This window comes from Micropterus dolomieu, linkage group LG17 (assembly GCF_021292245.1).
Source record: "Micropterus dolomieu isolate WLL.071019.BEF.003 ecotype Adirondacks linkage group LG17, ASM2129224v1, whole genome shotgun sequence".
NCBI classification, from domain to species: domain Eukaryota; kingdom Metazoa; phylum Chordata; class Actinopteri; order Centrarchiformes; family Centrarchidae; genus Micropterus; species Micropterus dolomieu.
Window position 1 is genome coordinate 14,952,912 of NC_060166.1, and position 20,728 is coordinate 14,973,639.

At 41.8% G+C, this 20,728-nt stretch overlaps 3 protein-coding genes and 1 long non-coding RNA gene across 5 annotated transcripts; 2 read left to right on the forward strand and 2 right to left on the reverse strand.

Moving 5' to 3' along the window:
- The first annotated feature begins 1,967 nt into the window (after positions 1-1,967).
- On the forward strand, positions 1,968-13,028 carry LOC123985512 (dapper homolog 3-like). The gene is made up of 4 exons (XM_046073076.1): positions 1,968-2,437; positions 8,744-8,876; positions 9,223-9,333; positions 10,053-13,028. The coding sequence occupies exons 1-4, from the start codon at positions 2,207-2,209 to the stop codon at positions 11,561-11,563; spliced, it is 1,986 nt and encodes a 661-aa protein (XP_045929032.1). The 5' UTR covers positions 1,968-2,206; the 3' UTR covers positions 11,564-13,028.
- c5ar1 (complement C5a receptor 1) lies at positions 13,029-15,476 on the reverse strand. Its single transcript, XM_046073078.1, has 2 exons — positions 15,403-15,476; positions 13,029-15,097 (listed from the first exon to the last, which is right to left on the reverse strand). Exon 2 carries the CDS (start codon positions 15,083-15,085, stop codon positions 14,027-14,029), a length of 1,059 nt encoding a protein of 352 aa, XP_045929034.1. The 5' UTR covers positions 15,086-15,097; positions 15,403-15,476; the 3' UTR covers positions 13,029-14,026.
- LOC123985515 lies at positions 14,021-20,452 on the forward strand. Of its 2 annotated transcripts, none has more exons than XR_006828694.1 (3): positions 14,021-14,995; positions 17,305-17,407; positions 19,499-20,452. It is a non-coding gene; the product is annotated as an uncharacterized LOC123985515 (long non-coding RNA). The 2 variants fall into 2 exon arrangements; XR_006828695.1 differs by having other exon boundaries at positions 14,026-14,725.
- Positions 16,605-20,377, reverse strand: lbhl (LBH regulator of WNT signaling pathway, like). The gene is made up of 3 exons (XM_046073079.1): positions 20,154-20,377; positions 19,428-19,722; positions 16,605-17,409 (listed from the first exon to the last, which is right to left on the reverse strand). The coding sequence occupies exons 1-3, from the start codon at positions 20,223-20,225 to the stop codon at positions 17,339-17,341; spliced, it is 438 nt and encodes a 145-aa protein (XP_045929035.1). The 5' UTR covers positions 20,226-20,377; the 3' UTR covers positions 16,605-17,338.
- Positions 20,453-20,728: the final 276 nt, after the last annotated feature.

Sequence of the window (20,728 nt, forward strand, 5' to 3'; positions counted from 1 at the left end):
CAGAATGACAGTACGCCACCTGACATAATGTTAAAGGCAGTCAGGCAGGTGAAGTTGAAGAACAAATCAATCAGAAGTACAGCTAAGAATTTTGACGTAAGCCGCTGACATCTCTTCTATGTGGACCCATTTTCATATAGTATTCGAAAGAAGACGTGGTTTAAGTGTGTGAAATGCAACAAATGGGCCTGTGATGCTTGCACCTCAGGCCAGGCAGTTTGTGTGCCAGAACTGTGACTCTAAAGACATGTCTGATTAGTCAGATACATATGTAGGTCGTACAAAAATGCACATTGTTGCATTAGTGTGTTTAAACACCACATCTGTTTAGTTAAGAAGTTACACATTTAATAAAGTTATCTGCAGCATTACATTCAGTTACCATAGATCTATTTGCACTCCAGAGAACGTTTGATTTTAAAGTTCAAAGAAAGAGGTTGTCCCACTTAATGTGTGCTCTGCAAACATTTTTGTTTTGAATTAAATTATTTATTTTCCAAATTCTCTAGGCTTGATTGTTGATTGATTACTTTTAGTTCTGGTAACAATTTGAAATTGAAATCAATATTCACAATTAAATGTTGTAACTGTTTGATAATCCTGTGTGACAACTTACCTGACGATGGGGCAAATTGTCACAAGTGCACACTCTCTATTCAACAGTCTACAGCTCCATAATGAGATAAGATATGAAGATGTAATGATTTCAAAACTTCTGGCCAAGACTTCATTCTTTCATTTGGTATGACATTTGTACCATTGTGATGTACGGTGCTCAGTAAATATTAGATGGTGTGAAAAGTGTGACAACATACCCCGCTCTCCCCTATATGTTATCCCTAAAGATCCAGTATGTTTGACCTCAGGAGACGTTACAGTGGAGTAGTACAGAGGGAGATTGCATGAGGCACCAAGATGAAATATTAATCTTCTAAAAGTTTTGATTTCTAAAAATAAAATCTAATAAAATATTGATGTCAGCTATTGGAGCTTTACTACACACAAGTTTCTCGTAACCTGCAGTCTGCCCATAGGATATCCTTTGGCTCCTTATCTCACTTTTATTACCGTTGCATGAATTCCCTATTAATTACTACTGCCCCTATGTGAAATAAACTCAGCGAGTGAGTGCAGGTGAAAGCTATGATGCAAGTCCACATCATGGAGGCTAAACAGGATGAGACCAGCACTGAAACGAAAGTATGTTCACTGTTTTTATAGAATTCAAAAAAACTTAAAACCCTTATTAGTTTGTTTGTTTTTTCTCAAGTTTTATAGAAATGTGTTAATGCAGACAATACATAAGCCATTAGCCTGTGCCTCAGTCTAATATTTTATACATTAGAGTGCCAACAGGTGACTTGTAGAAGATGCCCAAATGGGCAACAGTGCTGCTGCTTTAGCTTTGCTCTTTGTTTTGGAGAGGGTGTTTCAGATTCTGAATGTGTTGTTGTGTGGTGACTTTCACTATTCACCTCTTGTCCTACTTATTTCAGTGATGTTGGGCCACATCCTATTAACCTATACACTGTATTTCCTAAAGACTGGCAATTACAACATCTGTATTTTTGAGATGCAGCCTGTTTTGATGTCATGGTATCAGGTTGTGGTGTCCTGTCTAGTCTCTAATTGTGATACAGTTTTATAGCCTTTCTCGCCAGTATTTCAGTCTTGTTATGGTTGTATTCTCGGCTCTGTTGCTACGTGGTTGGCTTTAAATCGTTTCAGAATAATAAAATCCCACTGTTTTACTATACGCCCAGAAATAGCCGTCCCCTGAAGTAGTCCGTTAGTCCCAGGCCAAGATGGGAAAAGTGGTGAGGTCGACGCCTCACTGTAATGAATCAAGGGGGATGGGACAACGTTAAGCGCAGCACCCCAGCCTCTCACGTCCAATGAAGGCTGAGAATGGATTTGCAACAGGGAGGAAGACTCCCACTTTATCGCTGTGGCTGGTCGCAGAGGGCGGGGCTCCATGACTGCGTTTGACAGCTGCGAAATAGAAAATGTATAGCGCATAGATGTTCTGGGAAGCCATGCCGCTCCAAGGCAACCATATTATCACAAGAAATGGGATGCAGCATGGCCCTTGGTAGCCCTCGAATGACCTCGTAAATCTGGACCACCTGGAGAACACGAAATACAAAATAAGGGAAAGATTTAGCTTTTATTGTGCATAATAGAAGCCTGGGATTTTGGGGGGGCAATGCACCGTGCGTTTTCGTTCCCCGTGACTGTGGAGCGCAGTCGGACTAAGGAGCGCCTGGAGGCGAGTCTGGCCGGGCTGTGTGAGCTGGAGCTCCGCAAGCAGAGGCAGGAGTGCCTGGTGCTGGGGGCGCTGGCTCTGGGAGATCTCCTGCCCCAGGACAGCTCCAGAGGAGAGCTGGCATGTTTCAGCAGCTGGGGGCAGGAAAACTTGACACTGAGGCGCCAGCTGGTAAGAAGTTTCAGTGTCTTTTACTGCATGTTTGGATTCCAGCAGCTCTTCCATGTTGACTCACACCATAATACCACACCCTGTGCTAAAACCTCACTTTACCCGACAGTCCTACATAGTTTTGAATACCTAATAGCCTTTACAGCCTATCCACATTGTAATCCGCTTGACCGTTGGATGGACTCTTGTCCTGGGCTGCGCCTTTTGTGTAGAGGTGACCTCTATCTGCAAAAAAGTTACTCAACTTGATTAATAGGGTCTCTGTTTAAAAGGATGTACTGCATTTCTGTGCTTTGGGCTGAGATTTATGCCTGTGGGTAACGAAATCAGGGGGTGGAGCACCCGCCGTTTGTAGCGCAGACCGACTATTTAATGGCCCATTGTTCCCTCATCATGGACTTTTGTAGGTTTTACTACTTAACAAGCTCTTATTTGTGCTCCGTACAGATCATAAAGGAATGAGTCATTCCCTCAGCTTGTATGTCGTTGCTGTTGCTGCTAACATTTTATGTCATAATTATTTTAATTGATTAGATGGCTTTTCTTATGTAAAACTCGAGCGAAGTTGCGACAAGCAGCCTGTGTTCCGCTTTGACCAAGTGATGCCAAGATTAACATGAGAATTGAGAACTGGGCAAATGAAAGTTTCTGGAACAGCAGCTCCTACAGAAAGTTTTACGCACCACTGAGCGTGCCCGTCACTGTACATTATGTCTCATATGGTCTGTATTTTATTTTTATTTTTTAGTTATGCTGCTTAAGTTTGATTTTTTGTGGCTGTGGAGTGTTTCTGTTTGGCTGCTCTCGCGCAGCCCGCAAGCTGTCTAAACATTGCTAAAATAAGAAGCCATTATTAAAAAGAGGGTGAAAAAGAAATTAAATCAGCCGCCTCCTCTTCACACCTCCTTCTCTTCTCCCTCCCTCCTTCTCCTCCGCCGGAGGCCTAACAATAGGCGCATATGGGGCAGAATACTAATGATGGCGACCGAGGCCCCAGTGAGAGGATAAGGCGCATAGGTGGCCAGGCGTCAGTTGGATATGGCATGATATGGGCACTGTGCTATTTTTGCCGTTATGAGTCCACGTCTGAGCGTATGGACTAGTTTTAAAATCATGATTAAAACGAATACTAGGCTAATTAGAAAACAAATTCAAGATTTATACTAAACATGTATAATATCGGGGGTCAAGGGCTTCCAATGTGCACGCACACCAGTCTAGAAAATATATCATCATATCCCCCGGTGCTGGCGGAGCTGTCATCGCGTTTCATCCTGGCTCCTCATTCACACACTAACGGGAAACAGCCATTTTTAAGGCTGATGAAGAAACGACACGCGTTTCCCCGCAGGGCTACAGATTTTTCCCATTTTCTGCGCAAGTCGTCTGTGGATTGATGTTTATTAACTGTTATGCCTATCCAAGCGTGTGAGTAATTACACGGGAAACTCCTCAGAGAATATTGTTGCCCGACAGGACTCTAACTGAAGTCTCAGATTGAGTCTTCAAGATATCAGGTCGCCATCTGCGTCCAGGCCAAATCCCCAATCTCATCTTCCACGCGGGTTAAAGTCTCCAAAATGTAGGCCTGTAGTTCACGGTGCGACACAGTAACAACTGACCCATGAGACCGCCGGTGCGTGTTGCTGCCTTGAACATGAATGTGGCCCCGGACAGGCTGAGAGGCCCTTTCTGCTGGATACACTGCATGCTGTTGGAGGTGTTGACAGCTGTAGGACGCCAGACAACAGCTGGGAAAGCATGAAGCTCTGACCTCCCTCTCAGCTACCTACTGTGTCTGTTTGGAGAGATCAGAATAGAATATAATGAATTGTGTATGAGAGTGTCACATTTGTGTGGAGGAGTGTTCTGAAGTTATGTTTGATGTCCTCTGAAAAATATCAATTGACTTAATGGATTCAAATCAAGTCTTTAATTATGACATGTGCATGTGTATGTTTATGGGCACATGAAAAAGGTCTGCACATGAAAGCAATGTGTCTGCAGTAGGTTTTTCAATTGTGCCTTTGCTGAACCGCTGGCTTGTCTCGATCAGGTTGTGTGTCCTTGTGTTAAGACAGCAGCACATCATTAATGAGACTATACAGCAGTTAGTCTACTCAGATCACTGGATGTTTCCTCCTCTTTGTTCTGGCACATAAAGATAAAAAAAAACATTTGTATATCATTTAGATTAAAAAATAACTTTTAAATATATGTGTACATGCAATTACACATGCACACAGACAAACCAGGTTGTCCAATACACATTTGCAAAAATGATGTCCACAGGCGCATACCATGAGTTGGACTCTCCCCCAACTGTCTGTCACATGAGCACAGCCTGGTGCACGTCTCTCTGTAGAGACTCCATTCACAGCCCACACTCCCTGCTGCCCTGCCTGCAAGCCTCTGTGCACATAGGACAGAGTCAGGGCATGCTAATGGGTGCTATTCACTATAGTTATGTAAACACTGTGCAAATATGTGTGTGTGCGTGTGTGTGTGTGTGTGTAAATTCAACTGGTGGCAACAACTTTTAATTTATCATTCAAACTTAATTTACCTGATTAAAAGAAAGCATTTAAAATGTGTGTGTATATTTGAAGAAAATAATGGATCAGTGGTTTAGTCAAGAGTGTGTGTGTGTGTGTGTGTGTGTGTGTGTGTTTCCAGCCTCCCTCAGCCCTCTCTGCATGGAGCCAGTCACAACATTGCTTTAATTATAGAGGGTCCAGCAGTGCGGCTGCATGCCTTGTGTTCCATAGATTTCCATATCCTGGCATTATTGTTTCAAAACCTTTCATTCAGTGAATGAGCTGTTCTACAAAAGAAATCCTCTTTTCAACAGCCGAGGTCCATATCGTGCCTTTTTCTTAAATGGCAGAACTGTAATTTACCTCTCACACACAATCAAAAGCTCATATTCATTTATTGGCTTGAAATTCTTTAATCACATTGACTCTCACTTTTCATCTACACTCCTCAGTAGCTGAAGATGTAACTTGTGAAATCAGTCAGCTAACAGTCATAGTGTTGTCCCAGATTCACCTGCTGGTCAGTTTTTTCATTAATTGTTGTACACAGCTCAATGGTTGGTGAGGATGGCTGCGCTGTGTTCTCTGCTACGGTTCTCTGTCTCCCCCATCCCCCACCAGCCTGGGGCTGAGGATGCAGTAAAACAGTAATGATACACTGTGTGGAGTGTCAGGGAACCAGAATGAGACCATTAATAATAGAGTACAATCAAAGACCAGCCAGCAAAATGGTCCCTGCTACACTATGAGCTTGCTCCAAAACCACACTACTAAATGTTGTATTCTGTTTGATTGTTTTCTTTGTCTACTATGTTTTTTTTGCAGCAGTATTATAATTTATTAACCAGCACTTCCACGGTGTGTGTATATGTGTGCATTTGTGTTCATGGCCACAAAGTAAGCAATCAATTGTGTGAATCTGCATCATTGATTTATTGATTTCCAATAGTCTCCCCTCCTCCAATTTCTTTACCCCACGCCAGTAGCTAAAACAAAGCTCCCCACTCTCCGTTACTGCCATACAAAACCACATTGATGTAGTAATGCTAATGCTTTGTTTATAGTAAAACAATAAGCGCCCTTGTCAAGACAAAAAAAATGACAGTGTTTGGGGTGAAGAAGTTGTGCTGGAAGCATAGGTTAGATTGGGTCAATTGCCCCTCAGCAGAATTTGCAGGACAAAGGAGTCAGAGCTCAAGCATTGACTGGCACACTGACCAAAAGATCACTCTGAGCAGTAGTCCAGACCTAGCTTCCTGTTTTTCAACCTTGAGCTGTCAAGGGAGAGTTAGGTAAATGTTACTAGACAATGTGACCATAAAGAAACAAGGCATGCTAGCCACTCTGTGAGGATGTTCATGTTCACCATCTTAGTTTAGTGTGTTAGCTTGCTGACATTTGCTAGTACAACTGGGACTGGTAGGAATGTTCTTAGTGTTGCTGGTCATAAACCTGTACTGGACAAACATTTTAACCAGATAAAGGTGCTAAAGGAGAAATCAAAGGTTCACTAAAGTAATTACAATTCATCCTTAGGGGAACGTGAATATGTGTACCAGACTGCATGGTGATCCATCCAATCGCTGTTGAGACATGTTGAGACATATCAGGGGTAGTGTATACTACCCCTGATATCTTAAATAAAGATGGTACAATATAGTATTTCAACATGCTCCCCATCTTCTTACAGTACACATGGAGTGAGTAGTGGTGCAATATAAAATGATTCTGTAGCGGGAGCATTATTTGACAGGGGATATTAGTCTATCAGAATACACTACCCCTGAAATGATGTTACAATGTAATCAAAAACGGAAGATGTCATAATACTGTGAGAGTTATAACTTTATGGGACTGGAAAAGGGAACACATAAGGTAGCATTTTTCAATAGGGCAGAGCGACTCGATAGACCCTGCTGTCGATTTGCGCTACGGTAGCATTTTTCGACAAGGCAGCATATATCGTCAGAACACCGGCATTGCTGTGTTGAGCATTTACATACCTTTCCAAATTTCTGTAAGCAGTGTTTTATTGGCACAGACATACAAATATTAAAAAACAGTGCTCAGGAAGTGCAGAAGACTGTAGTGGTTGTCTGACACACTCTCCATCATGGTGCGTTTGCAATGTAAAAAGTGTGACCTCATTATAAGGACATGCTCAATCTTCTGGTAATGGAGTCTCTTAATCAGTCTTGATTGTCAACAGTATCTCCTTCAACAATATAAAGGTCCTTTGTGTGTGTGCATGTGCGCAGGTGTGCATGTGTGTGGGCGCGTGCATGCATGCGTGTGTCAAGGTGTGTTAACCCATGTGGACAAGCTGTCTGCAGATGTGTGTCAGATGATGCTGACATGAGACCGGTGCAAATTGTCTGTCTGGCTAAACTAGTATGTCCAATTTCACTGTCTTACCAGAGTGTGTGTGTGTGTGTGTGTGTGTGTGTGTGTGTGTGTGTGTGTGTAATGAAATGTAAATCTGTGCATTGTCCTTCACACTTGGCATACTTTATGTGACGAGTCTCTGTGTGTCCAGAGATAAAGATAAGATGGGGACCTTGGAGAAGTTCCAGACTCCCCTGACAATGCTGAGAGTTACCCACGTTGTCTACCTCCTCCATGGTGGCGTTATTATCCGTGATTCTATTATGACGTGAGACATACTGAATAAAGCTGAGCGAATGTGATGTTACCTTAACTTCAGTCTGTACCAAAATCTTCTCTGACATCAGATTTGTGTTTTAGTAAATTTGTATATTCAAGAAAAGACGAATGAGGCTCATCAAGTATTCTTCTATTCATCAAAGTTAAGATTGACCAGAAGTAAAAGTGTGTGTGTGCGTGCGTGCGTGTGTGTGTGTGTGTGTGCGTGCATGTGTGCACCTCTGTCTTTAGGAGAGTTTTAGGCCTTCAGAGTGAGGGCACTTTTTGCAAATTCAAGTCTTAATGTCCGGTTTTGTAGATTTGGAATGTATATAATCAGCGGAGGGTCCTTGTATTAAAGAAAGAAGTACAAGGATGAATATGTATGTTGTGTTTGTCTGTTCTTAAATTGCATGTTCCTTCTTTTCTCTCTATCTGAGCTGTATGAACAAGCACATTTGCATGTATTTGTACACACTCACACACATAAAAGAACATCCTCCTACCCTTTACAGACCTTTGAATTAGTCATGTTCTGACTGACTGCTTGAGAGTGAGTGTGATGGCCACGTTTGTATTTTTAGTAACTAGTGAAGGATAGTCTACATTTGGGTTTTGGCCTTATCAGTTTTGACATTTTGTGTTTTTACTCATTTGGGTCATTTTTACACCTGATTGTTGGGACAACGCTTATAAAATCTACTTCTTGTTCATACACCAACTTTATCAGATTGAAATATCAATCTATGCAAAATAAAGGGACTGCTACTCTACAAATTGTTTTAATGTCAGTAGATAACACAATGCTTCAAAACTGGCAGGATGATAAACTTAAGTCAAATACAACCCATCTACACATTTCAGAGTTTATCTCAACAGGAGACAGACGATTAACTGAGTGCCAAACTGAATAAGAGCCAGCGTGCAGCTGGAGAAAAAGCAGTGAAAGACTCACAGCTGTGCTCCTGTCATTAGCATTTCTGCAAACTAGTAATTTAATTGCAAGGGCTGTTTGAACTTTTTGCTTTGTTGTTGAAATCACTGATTGTTGCCACTTGCAATTTGGCAATCAAATATAGACAGCAAGAAAACAGACTGAGTGTGTTTGTGTCTATTTGTGTTTCAGAGTGCCCTTCACAGTTCCCCATGGGGCCTGATGCAGGCACTGGAACAGCAGGTGGGAGAGCTGAAGATCGACGCTGATGACGGCTGCTATGATGGAGCTCAAGGCGACACGGGCGACAGTCGGCCGAGTTCTGGTGCTTCCACAGCTTTAAACCATTTCTTTGATCACACCTCTGACATGCTTGTAGTTAAGAGTTTCATAAATGTGCTATTTGTGATTTACTTACTTTCGCTAAAGCCAGTTAACAGTTGTTTTGTACAATAGCTCATGTTTAGTCTTTGCATTATTAAATATGCTTGTTATTTATTTCTGCTCTCATTGTTCTATCATGCTCCAGTTGCTTTTAATTTTGTTTTCTGGCCTATTTGTGAAATGCGGTGAGACACAGCCTGCATCAAGCAGCATATATTTAGAGAACTGGAATGATCAGTGAGCTATGAATGAGATAGTCATCTCCTCTCTCTAACTGTAATTCCTAGGTTTCTATGAGTCAAGTGGGGGTCAGTCGCCAAAAGGAAGATCTTGTTCCACTGAGGCCACAGAGACTGTCTCCTCCTGGACTTACACCAACGACAGGCCAAAGTCTGTGGGTAAGAAAAAGTAGATCTGGAAACACTGAGGTACACTTAAACTTGCACGCACATGCATCCTCAGAAATAGCGACATAAAAAGTTCTATGTGTAACTTAAGCAGAACAAATGTCCGCGTATAATTTTAGTATTATAAACTATCTGTTTGAATCAGAGCATGTTCTCTTTAAAGTAATTCATTTTGAAACACGGAGTTTGGATTTATTCTCACTGCTAACGTATCGGTTGTTCGAACCCCGAAAAACAGGCAATGCGGTGGAGATCATGTGGATAAACAAGCTGCAACAACCACAGCAAAGAGAGATACATATAAACATAAAGTTTTATAAGCTTTAGTATTCCTTTCAATGAAAATATATGTTTAAAATTGGCATTTATGTATACATTAGGAGTGAAATTAAGCATTAAAACCAAGAGTTTGCATTCTGGAGTGAAGTTTGGGGTTTATGCTGTACACACTATGTTACCTATTGACTTACAAATGAAACCTTTCTGACAGTTCAGCTTCTCTTCTTTTCTTTGGTGAGCTTTCATTGTATATGCCCTATGAAATACTTTTAGGTGTGCCAATACTGAAAATAACATACTCAGTAACAAATTATGCCTCTGTCATGTCCATCATGCATTATTGCTTATGTCTAGTTTATAGATTCATTATTTTGTTTGCATTATTATAATTCTGCGCCTTGGCCTACAATTGTATTGTTTTCTGTTATTAGGAGATCCCCTCATGCTGAATGGAGAACTGGATGTGCCAGTCCTACGCACCACCCTACCTCGCTCTTTCTCTGCTCCTTACCCACCTCTGGAGGGCATCGCTGAGGAGGTTACAGCAGTGGACTCTTGGCATTGGGACCCTACTGCAGCCAACTACGCCTGGGAGCAGCAGCCTGCAGAGGATCACGTCACAGAGGAGGACTACCAGCAAGCCTTAAAGGTAGAGGGTTACATCCTAAGTCTCATCCAACGTCATACCCTTGCACCACGGCCATGTCAGCCTCGCACCACCCTGAGCCCCGACCCCCCATACTGCATTGCCTCCGGACACAGCTCCCTACACAGGAGAACTCCTTCTCTGACCACAGAACAACGCCTTCCAGACCCCCATCTCCAGTCCCACGTTGACCTTTCAACAAACCCTAAGAGCCATGGCTGGGGTTGTGACCTGCTGGAGGGGGAAGCCTGTGGAGGAGAGGCCCCATCTTTGGAGGAGGACTGTTATCTGGCTCTGCCCTACCCCCAGCCCAGGCCACACTCCTTGGCTGAGAGGCTACCATCACCTCTGCCCTCCCTGGACCCCAACTGTGGTGTTGGGACTCTTGACCTTTGTTGTGAACCCACATCCCCCCAGCATTACTTACACCCACAACCCCCTATTCATCACAAACACAATTTAGTAAGTGCTCAGTATATCCCCGGACAAGCCTGCCATGCCCCTGTACGCTCCCCCAGACACTACAACCCAGACCAGCCAAAGTCCAACCGAGCTGTCGCCTCTCCTGACCACCCAAACTCCAAGTCCAGAACGTCTAAGAAGAGCCACAATGAGCGACAGAGAGCCAAGAAATCAGGCAGTAAAACCAGTCGATCCCAGTCTGAAAACAGCCTCCTGGGCCAGAGAGTGCTGCCTGAGCGCAGGTACAGCACCACTGAGAGACACCCAGGCAGAGGGGATCTTGCTCACAACCAAGGCCCAGTCACTGGACCGCAGGTGTGCAACAACAGCCACAACGGGAGCCGACGTTGGTGCTCCAGCCTGGAGCTCAGCCAGGATGAAGGGGAGTCCCTAGCAGATCCGGCACATAGACGACCACCTCGTAAAGCTCGCCATGGTCATTCTTCTCCCCATTCTCAACCACAGAACTACCACCACCAGCAGCACAACCAGCGCTGGGACCCAGACTTTCAGGAGAGAGCACCTCTCTGTCAGGGAGAGGAGGGCTACACTGGCGCAGCCCCTGCTGAGTCCGAGTCCAGCATGAGTGAGGTGTATTCCCCAGCCTCCAGCTCACTGTCCAGTGACTCAGATGAGAGTGGGGGGCTCGTGTGGCCGCAGCAGCTGCCACCACGCCTTGCTTCTACCTCCTCCTCATCCTCACCGTCACCACAGGCCACTGCCAACACCCCTTCTCAATCAAAAGCCTTTGTCAAGATAAAAGCATCCCATGCTCTCAAAAAGAAGATCCTCAGATTTCGGTCCGGGTCCCTCAAAGTCATGACTACTGTATGAGGAAAGGGTTAAACCTGTTTTAAACCCATAACCTTCACTACTATGTTGAAAAGCCATTGTAAGAGCTCCACTGTTGCATTTTGGTCACCAATCATTGTGTTGTCATGATAACTACCCAATCCAGTCTACCTACCTCTAATTGCAGACTGTTTGTAGTGTGAGTCATTTACATTAATGGTCATGATTAAAGATCTGCTAGAGATCATCTGTCTGTAGTATTTGTTTGAATTTATCTTGTAGCTGACATCCATCAGACACAAAGCTAATGACCATTATCCTGCTCTTATTGATGATAATTGATGTGATGGAATAACTTTCCATCACATCAATTATCATCAACAACTTTGTTGACTTGGACCACAAGGTAGCTAAGTGACTGAATATGCTGCCAGTTTTTCATGATGCCTGTTGGCCTTAACCACCAACAGACCATAATCATAGATTTATGGTTAATTTATTCCTACATTTTGTGAAGGAAGCCTACACAACTAATAGGTACATGGTCAAAACCTTCAAGTCTTGCACCACATAAATTAGATAAAAGTGTTTTATGGCACTGACTTGTGTGTAAATTTGCAATATTTGACAGGTCCAAAATTTCCCAATAATTTCCTAGGAAGTTTGCGGGAAAGAACTATGCAATTTGGTACTAATCAGAGGGAACAGCTACATTTAAACCCAAATAAATATTCATTGAATATTCATTTATTGTTAGAAACTTTATGCTCAAAACTTCACATTTTGCATGGCACTGACTGTAGTAGCCTTGCAAGGTTACGCTACCAGTGATTTGAACATTGTCTCTATTTTCAACAAACAAATTAGTATTAAATCACAGTTCTTTCCAGGGACCTTCTTGGAAATGATTTAGAAATGATTAGGAAATTATTCAGAAACCATAAAATAAAAGCACAAGAACTAAAAGACCCTATCAAAACTAAAATGTGAAAAGTTTGTGGTAAGACTTGAAGCTTTAGAACAAGAATTGGTCCTGTACTTAGCCAGCATCCTATAGAAAAACCTTTCATTTGTGCAGGAGTGAACAAATGTGTAATAGTACATATCTATGTTTACAGTTGTTTGTCCTACAGTCTTAAAATTCATGGGCTGGTTGTGACTCTCTAAGCAGGGAATGCCCACTTATCTTTATCGTTCACTACACTCAGCTCTGCCTCTTTGTAAATTGTGGATTCACATTGAAGTGAACTACCCATTACATCTCTTCATCTGCCAGCTGCTTCAGGGGACAGTGAGCATATAACAGATGTCTGTGAGTCAGAAATGGGTTTAGTAGAGGCCATAGTAAGGGGCCTATGTACATGCATGCATGCACATACAGAATGTCAAAGTGCACGGATTCAATAAAACACAGACGTCTTGTAAATGTATCTGTTTATGTATATACCATGATGTGGCCTTGTTTGGAATGAATGTAGTTTGTAAATAAAGGCAATTTTGCTCTAAATTTTGGTACATTTACACATTTTTATTGTTTTGTTTATTCTTAAATGCATGGCCCTGGTACAACAAGATCATTAAAACATCGTGTATTAGAAAATTTTTATGAATTTACATTTCATAAACTTCTGTAGAAGTGCATTTGTCTGAATTGCATTTATTTGACAAACCTACAAACATCACTTAAGCTGATTACCTGTTCAATGTCTTCTCAAATCGTACCAATTGTCTTTATGGTCTGTCACAATATAACAATCAGCCAAGAACTCACCATGCACTTTGGCCATTGAGCATGAGATATTTAGAATGTAGCTCCCTCTTGTGGTCTATGTAGCCTATATTCCTGTTACACAAGAGGATGTGACTGGGCATGGTAAATGGTAAAGTTACTGTACCATGAGGTAATCATATTGGTGTGTATGTGTGTTACAAGAATTAATAATTAATTGTAGATAGAATGAAATAATGTTAATGATCAGTATGCTTAGTATCTCACTGCAACAAACTTGAATTACAACACACAAAGAGTACATAGATAAAACCATTTATATATTCCTCTTAATGAGGACCAGAAATACATAGAAACACAGTCTCAGATTGCCCTTTTGTAAGAACAAAAAACAGAAGTGTTAAGCGTTTTGTTGCCTGAGACGCAAATGTTCACAGGAAATACTGCCGATTGACCAATAGTTCCTGATCCTGACCCAGTCCTGACATGCAACTAGGGCTGCACCTAACAATTATTTTAATGTATTAACCTAACATTGTTTTGGACCTAACATGTATTGACATGTATATGACCAAAACAATTGTGAAAATTGTCGATCATAGTTCCTTAAAGGCCAAGGCAACGTCCTCAAATATCTTCTTTTTTCCACCACCCAAATATATTCAGTTTACTGTCATAGAAGAGTAAATAAACCAGAAAATATTCACATTTGAGAAGCTGAAATCTTTTAAAAAGAACATCATTCAGTGACACAGTGTATCAAAGTCAATATGCCCTCAGATTTTAGTCATCTCCTTTCCATTGCTTGTGCTCTTGGTTTCGGTATTAGTGATGCTCACTCTGGTCGTAGGATCCTCGCTGATGAAGTGGAGCATGTTGCGCAGGGAGCGGTTCATGCTGTCTTTGAAGCCCCTGCCCAGACACACATAGAGCAGTGGGTTGAGGCAACTGTTGAAATACGCCAGGCAGAGTGTCAGTACGTGTGCCTGGTAAACTGCAGGGCTGTGAGCGGAATTTCGAGGGGTCACCAATATGAGGAAGTCAACAATGTGTAGCGGGAGCCAGCACAGGAAGAAGCTCAGCACCACTGCTAGGATGACCCTCACTGTTCTCTTGGAGCGGGTCCGTCCACGGGTCAGTCCTCTCTCGGCCCTCATGTACACCACCAAGTGACAGACTACAATCACCAGGAATGGGAGGAAGAATCCCACGAAGAAGCGAAAGCAGGTGACGAGCCAGGCACTGACTACAGTGTACCTTGCCACGCACTCTCGCTTGTCTGCACCTGCCTCGATCTCCTTGGTGTAGACAAACTGGGGGATGCTGCCAATTAGGGCCAGGCACCAGACAGCAACGCACGTGCACGCAGCCTGCTTAGGTCGCCTGCGGTTCTGACACCACACGGGTTTGCTGACCAGCATCCAGCGATCCACACTGATCAAAACCAGCTGCAGGACACTGCAGTACATCACCAGGTAAAACAGGCCTTTGACCATTGTGCAGGCCAGCGGGCCAAAGTGCCAGTGGTCATCGTGGGCTAGAGGGACCATGAGCAAGGGGAGGGAGAGGCAGCACAGAAGATCAGCCAGGGCGAGGTTGAGAAACCAGAGGGAAGTGACAGAGCGTTGCATGCAGAAGCCCGTCACCCACACCACCAGCGCGTTTCCAGGCACACCCAGCAGGACCACAAGGCCGTAGAAAACCAAAGCCGCTATCTGGATCGGTTGAATCTCGAGGGCCAAAGTGTGAGGAATCTCAGGCAGTGTGTAATTATAATCAGACATGTTAAAGTCCGGCATATTTTCGTTAAAGTCATAGTCCCCAACGTCATTCATGGTTGGTTTAAGCTGGAGATGGAAAAGTTGTCAAATTTTGTTTATCATGCCTAAATGAATATTATCAGTGGACAACAGTGTATATTTTGATTGAGAATTGTTATATTTGATGTGATAAAGTAATGTAAAACAAATATGGCCTTTCAAAATTATTATGTGTGATACTAAGTCATGTCCCTGAATTAGCCCAGCACAGTCATAGCACATTCAGGCCTGATTAAAGCTGAAGTAGGCTATTTAGGCCTCTCTTAATATGTCAAATCTAGTTACAAAACAGTGACAATTAAAACTTAGATTTTGCTGATATTTCAACTTACAGTTTCGGTGGCCTGTTGATGTTGCACCCACAGGGCTAGCGGGAAGTTATAGAGCTGTTCTACTTTGAAGTGTGTTTTATACCCTTTGCTGACACACACTCACACACTCACACATACACACACGCAAACTTACACTATTCATTCACACACACACTTACACAATATTCCTATCTAGACTATGAAATTGAGACTTATAGTCTTCCTTGGAAATAAAAGTTTCATTCAAACAAAAAATTAATAAAAGTATTTACCAAATACAGTTAAAGTAAATGTTTGCAGGCCTGAATCACAATTCTGATGATTCATCAGAAATTCTGAATAGTTATTTTCATTTATATAAAGTAAATATATAGCATACAGTATATTCACTTAATAAAATAATCTTATCTTGATGTTGTAGGAACCACATTCACTTCCACATAAAACATAAGCAGAACCTTGGCCCCTTCTATGGTCAACTTAAAGCTAGAAAGTACTGTAAATTTAAATGTGCATTACTAAAGAATAATAGGGATAAAAGTCTGAAAAACAATCCAATAAAAATGTTGCATGAAACAAAAGCAAAAAGTATTCAGTCTGTCAGAGTTTGTAGACGGTTATGAATATTATCCCCGCGACCCTGTATGCAGGATAAGCGGTTGACGATGGATGGATGGATTGATGGATGAATATTATCTGCACACTTTGCACAAAAACATTTTGTAGTATTCTGAGAAGAAGTGGATTTATTACTGTAGGTAACATTTCTAAGATGTTTTTTTAAAAAGTGGTATTTTTCTCAAGATCCAAAAATAATTGTCTGTATTAATGGGACAAAATACTTTATTGTCAAATTCATAATAATCGATTAACAGTAACACAACAATTTTACCATATATACAAGTTATTCACAAATCAGCCTACACATAAATTTGTTTTATTTCACACCTGATGTTCTCAATTGCGCCTATAGCTGGTGTCATGAAAAGCAACTAGAGCTGCCCACTTTTTTGAGTTCAACATGCATGATAACAAACTGAATGTCCAATCCTGTCCAACAAACAGAAGGAGGAAAATGCTTCTGACCATGGACTGCTGTAACTTTGGAAAATGCTGATTTAAAGATCACAACATTAGTCACTCACATAATGCAACATCTTTGAGGCATGACTGACTCATTAGGGAAATTTAGTTAAAATAAAATAATCACTGGATGTCGTCTGTGGGGTTTATAAAGTTTATAAAAAGATCACATCTTACAGTGCTCCACGGAGTCAGCACAGAGCAGAACAGCAAGTCGATCCAGAGACAACAGCCAACGCAATCTACAGTGTTTTAAGAAATACTGTATATACTGAAGTTATAACCAGGAAAATGTCCTCAAAAGCCACCTGTGGGTTCAAAATGATGATCTACGAGAAAGATGTTTATTAAGGTACAGGCTGTTATCTGTATCCGAGACAGAGATGAAGTAAAGAAAATGAACAAAGAAAAACCTAAAGATATGTTGCCACGGCAGGATGTTCTCTTTTAGCCCTATAACATCAATGAGCCCTTAAAAATTATGAAACAAGGGAAATGAAACACAAAGTCACAATGTCAGCAAAATTTTCCCTAACAATTAAAAAAACAGCAAAGACACCATGTTGCTTAAAACTCTGTCACCAGCGTCAGCAAGCTGACTGAGAATGTGTGTTTGTTTATTTCTGTACATGGCGCTTCTTGTACGCACCAATATAAATGTCACAGTTGGTGTGTAGCTGTTTATCAGTGTTCGACACCTAATTTGATACTTGTGTTTTCTCCTCTTCATCAACATTGGCCTTCAGTTCACATTTTGCATCATCTGTCACTGTAAAACTCCCGGTTGCTATGTTTTGTCATAGTTGTTGCCATACTTAATGTCGGCACGTTTCCTCACAGGTTCATCAGAGGGGCTGGGTTCTTGGAGGTCAAGTCAGTTGAGGGGTGGAGCGCTGCTTGGTGGAAGCGTGGGGGTATCATCTCTAAAAGCATCCGACTGAAGGTCTGCAGAAAGGAGAGTGTCTTTATGTTGTTGTTTTTTCAAACATTACTTTAACATCAGACATTTGAGCTCTCAGCATTGAACATTTTAAACATTTTTTTTGTAAATGTAATATAAGTGTATTTTTCTGCAAGGTGTACGTTAGGTGTAGCATCAGAATACAGCCCTATATAATTTCATCCATTGAATGATGCTTCTGTCTTTTTTTCTCATTCCTTAGCTTTAAGCATAACTTTCCCAAGCAACCCAAGAATATAAATAAACCGGTTTTAACAAAATCCAGATAAGCTTGTTGACTAAGCACCTATTAGCCAACTAGTGTATTGCTAACAATCTTCTAGGCTGTTGCTTAGATTTTGAAAGTGGGAGCTGGAGTATTATGTATGTGGTTACTAAAAGACTCTAGTACGACTTTGACTGGTAACGCTAGTGTTTGCTAAGCGATACAGCCTAAGTTATTAAGGTGTTTTGTGTTTCTGTATGGGTTTTGCTAGGGTGTTTCCCAGTGGATATGTAGCCACCTATGCAGTAATACAGTATTATAAGATAAAATATTTACACATACACTTACCCACCCAAAATTAGAGAAACAAGGGACCATGAAAATGCTGTTACAGTATCTCACAAAAGTGAGAACACCCCTCACATTTTTGTAAATATTTCATTATATCTTGTCATGTGACAACACTATAGAAATGACACTTTTCTACAACGTAAAGTAGTGGGTGTACAGCTTGTATAACAGTGTAAATTTGCTGTCCCTTCAAAATAATACAACACATACATTTATGTCTAAACTGCTGGCAACAAAAGTGAGTACACCCCTAAGTGAAAATGTCCAAATTGTGTCCAAAGTGTCAATATTTTGTGTGGCCACCATTATTTTCTAGCACTGCCTTAACCCTTTTGGCATGGAGTTCACCAGAGCTTCATAGGTTGCCACTGGAGTCCTCTTCCACTCTTCCATGACAACATCACGGAGCCGGTGGATGTTGGTGGAAGTTGGAGGACCTTGCGCTCCTCCACCTTCCGTTTGAGGATGCCCACAGATGCTCAATAGGGTTTAGGTCTGGAGACATGCTTGGCCAGTCCATCACCTTTACCCTCAGCTTCTTTAGCTTTTTCTTTAGCTTCTTTTAAGCATCTTGGCAATGTTCTCATAGCCTTGGCCATCTTTATGTAGAGCAAACATTCTTTTTTCGGATCCTCAGAGAGTTCTTTGCCATGAGATGCCATGTTGAACTTCTAATGACCAGTATGAGGGAGTGTGAGAGCAATTACCCATGAAGTTAACACACCTGCTCCCCATTCACACCTGAGACACGAGTCATGACACCGGGGAGGGAAAATAGCTAATTGGGCCTAATTTGGACATTATCACTTAGGGGAGTACTCACTTGTTGCTAGTGGTTTAGACATTAATGCCTGTGTGATGTGCTATTTTGAGGGGACAGTGAATTAACACTGTTACAAGCTGTACACTCACTACTTTACATAGTAGCAATGTGTCATCTTTCCAGTGTTGTCACATGAAAATATATAATCAAATATTTACAAAAATGTGAGGGGTGTACTCACTTTTGTGAGAAACTGTATATGCACTATAGCTCTGTGGTTTGTGCTGGTCATGCAATATGGGTATTCTCAGCTCAGCTGCATCCAATGTGGGTAGTAGTTCACTCACACAACCATTTACCCTCAAAAAAATAGAGAAGTGAGTTGGCATATAATGCTGACTCTCTGTTATTATCCTATGTTGCTACATCTGATTTTCCATTGAAAATGTATTTTTGAACAGGGAGGAAGACTGAAAATAAGTGCAGGTCTGTAACAGCGGCTAATTTGGGGTCTTGATATTCACGATTAGTTCTAAACACATGTGCCTTAGTTGGCGTAATGGTTAACGAAATGGTTATGTTCTACCAAACTAAAGATATCCAAGCAGAGCATTAGGGTGTGTAAAAAGACTATTTTAATAATGAGAGGGAGTGTTAAGCAAAGGGTATAACATGCAACTCACCAATGAGTGTCAAGCCTTGCTGTTGGTTCAGTATAACTGATGTCTCCTCTTCCTCTTCCTCTTCTCCCCAGTCTGCGATGTTGGCTGGGGGGATGCACTGCTCCAAGAACAGGTCCTCCTCATCTTCCTCCATGTCTATGTTCTCTGGAGGCCAGCGCAGCTCTCCGCTCTCCACCTCGCTCACCTCTGTGGGTTCAACAACGATGGAGGGTAGACGCTCCTTCTCATGGTTGTGGTCCAGGCTGTTCAAGGTGGTCTCTGGGCCCAGGACAACCTCAACAGGGTCAGGGAAGATCTGGAGGAAAATCAGGGAAAGGTGACTGAGAATTGAGCAGAAAAGTCATACTGAAAGTAAGTTCTGTTTATAGCAAAATATGTCCGTTTAGAATAATCTTTAAATCTGCATTTGTTTTAATAGTTTTGGTATATTGTCCAGTTTTCACCACTCTCATATTAAATAATCCTACAGATTTATCTCGCTCTCTCTGTCTCTCACACACCTACGCAATGTCTGGACCTTGGATTTTGTGTACTTATTGTATCTCATGGTTTTTAATCCTTGTTTTTATCAGCATTTGTGTCAGTACTGTCTAGCATTTTCCGACAAGCCTGTTTTAAAATAATAAACATAATATGAAAAAGGCATTTTTCGGAAACTATTATATTGTCTTGGTGTGATAAATTCAACCAGGTTGGGTTGCTACACATGATGATGATGGAAAATACCTGGAATGGCAGTCTTTGGTCCTTCCTTTGCATGTCTTCACAGTTTGGGTCTTGACTGCTCATCTCCTCCATCTCTCTGCAGATGAAACAAAGCCATAATGAGACTAGCACAGAAACTAGAAACAAACATACACTGTAAAGGAAAAAGTGCCATATGTGTTATGACCCTGGAGTCATATTTTGTTGTTTGTTTATCTCTCCTGGCACTGTCAGCTGTTCTCCTCCATTAGAGTGTGTGTGTGTGTGTGAGTGTATGCAGGTACTGGAAAACAGGTGGACACACTGGATTGGTCCGGTTGAGCTGATTGGAGCCTCCTGATTGGGCACCTGGATGACAGCAGCCATCTTAAGCCCTACTGACAGGAACTCTCCCCCTCTCTGTGCCATTCCCAACCTGCCTGAGGACTGTGTGTTATGTCTGTGTTTATTGTACATAGTGGACGGTTGTGACTATATTCAACTTAGATTGTAAGTAGTTTATCGTAGTCCTTCTGATTGTCTTATGACAACCTGGTTTTGTTGGCTTTGCCATTTTTGGTTGCTATGAAGCAATTTCCTTTGTCGTAGCTATATTG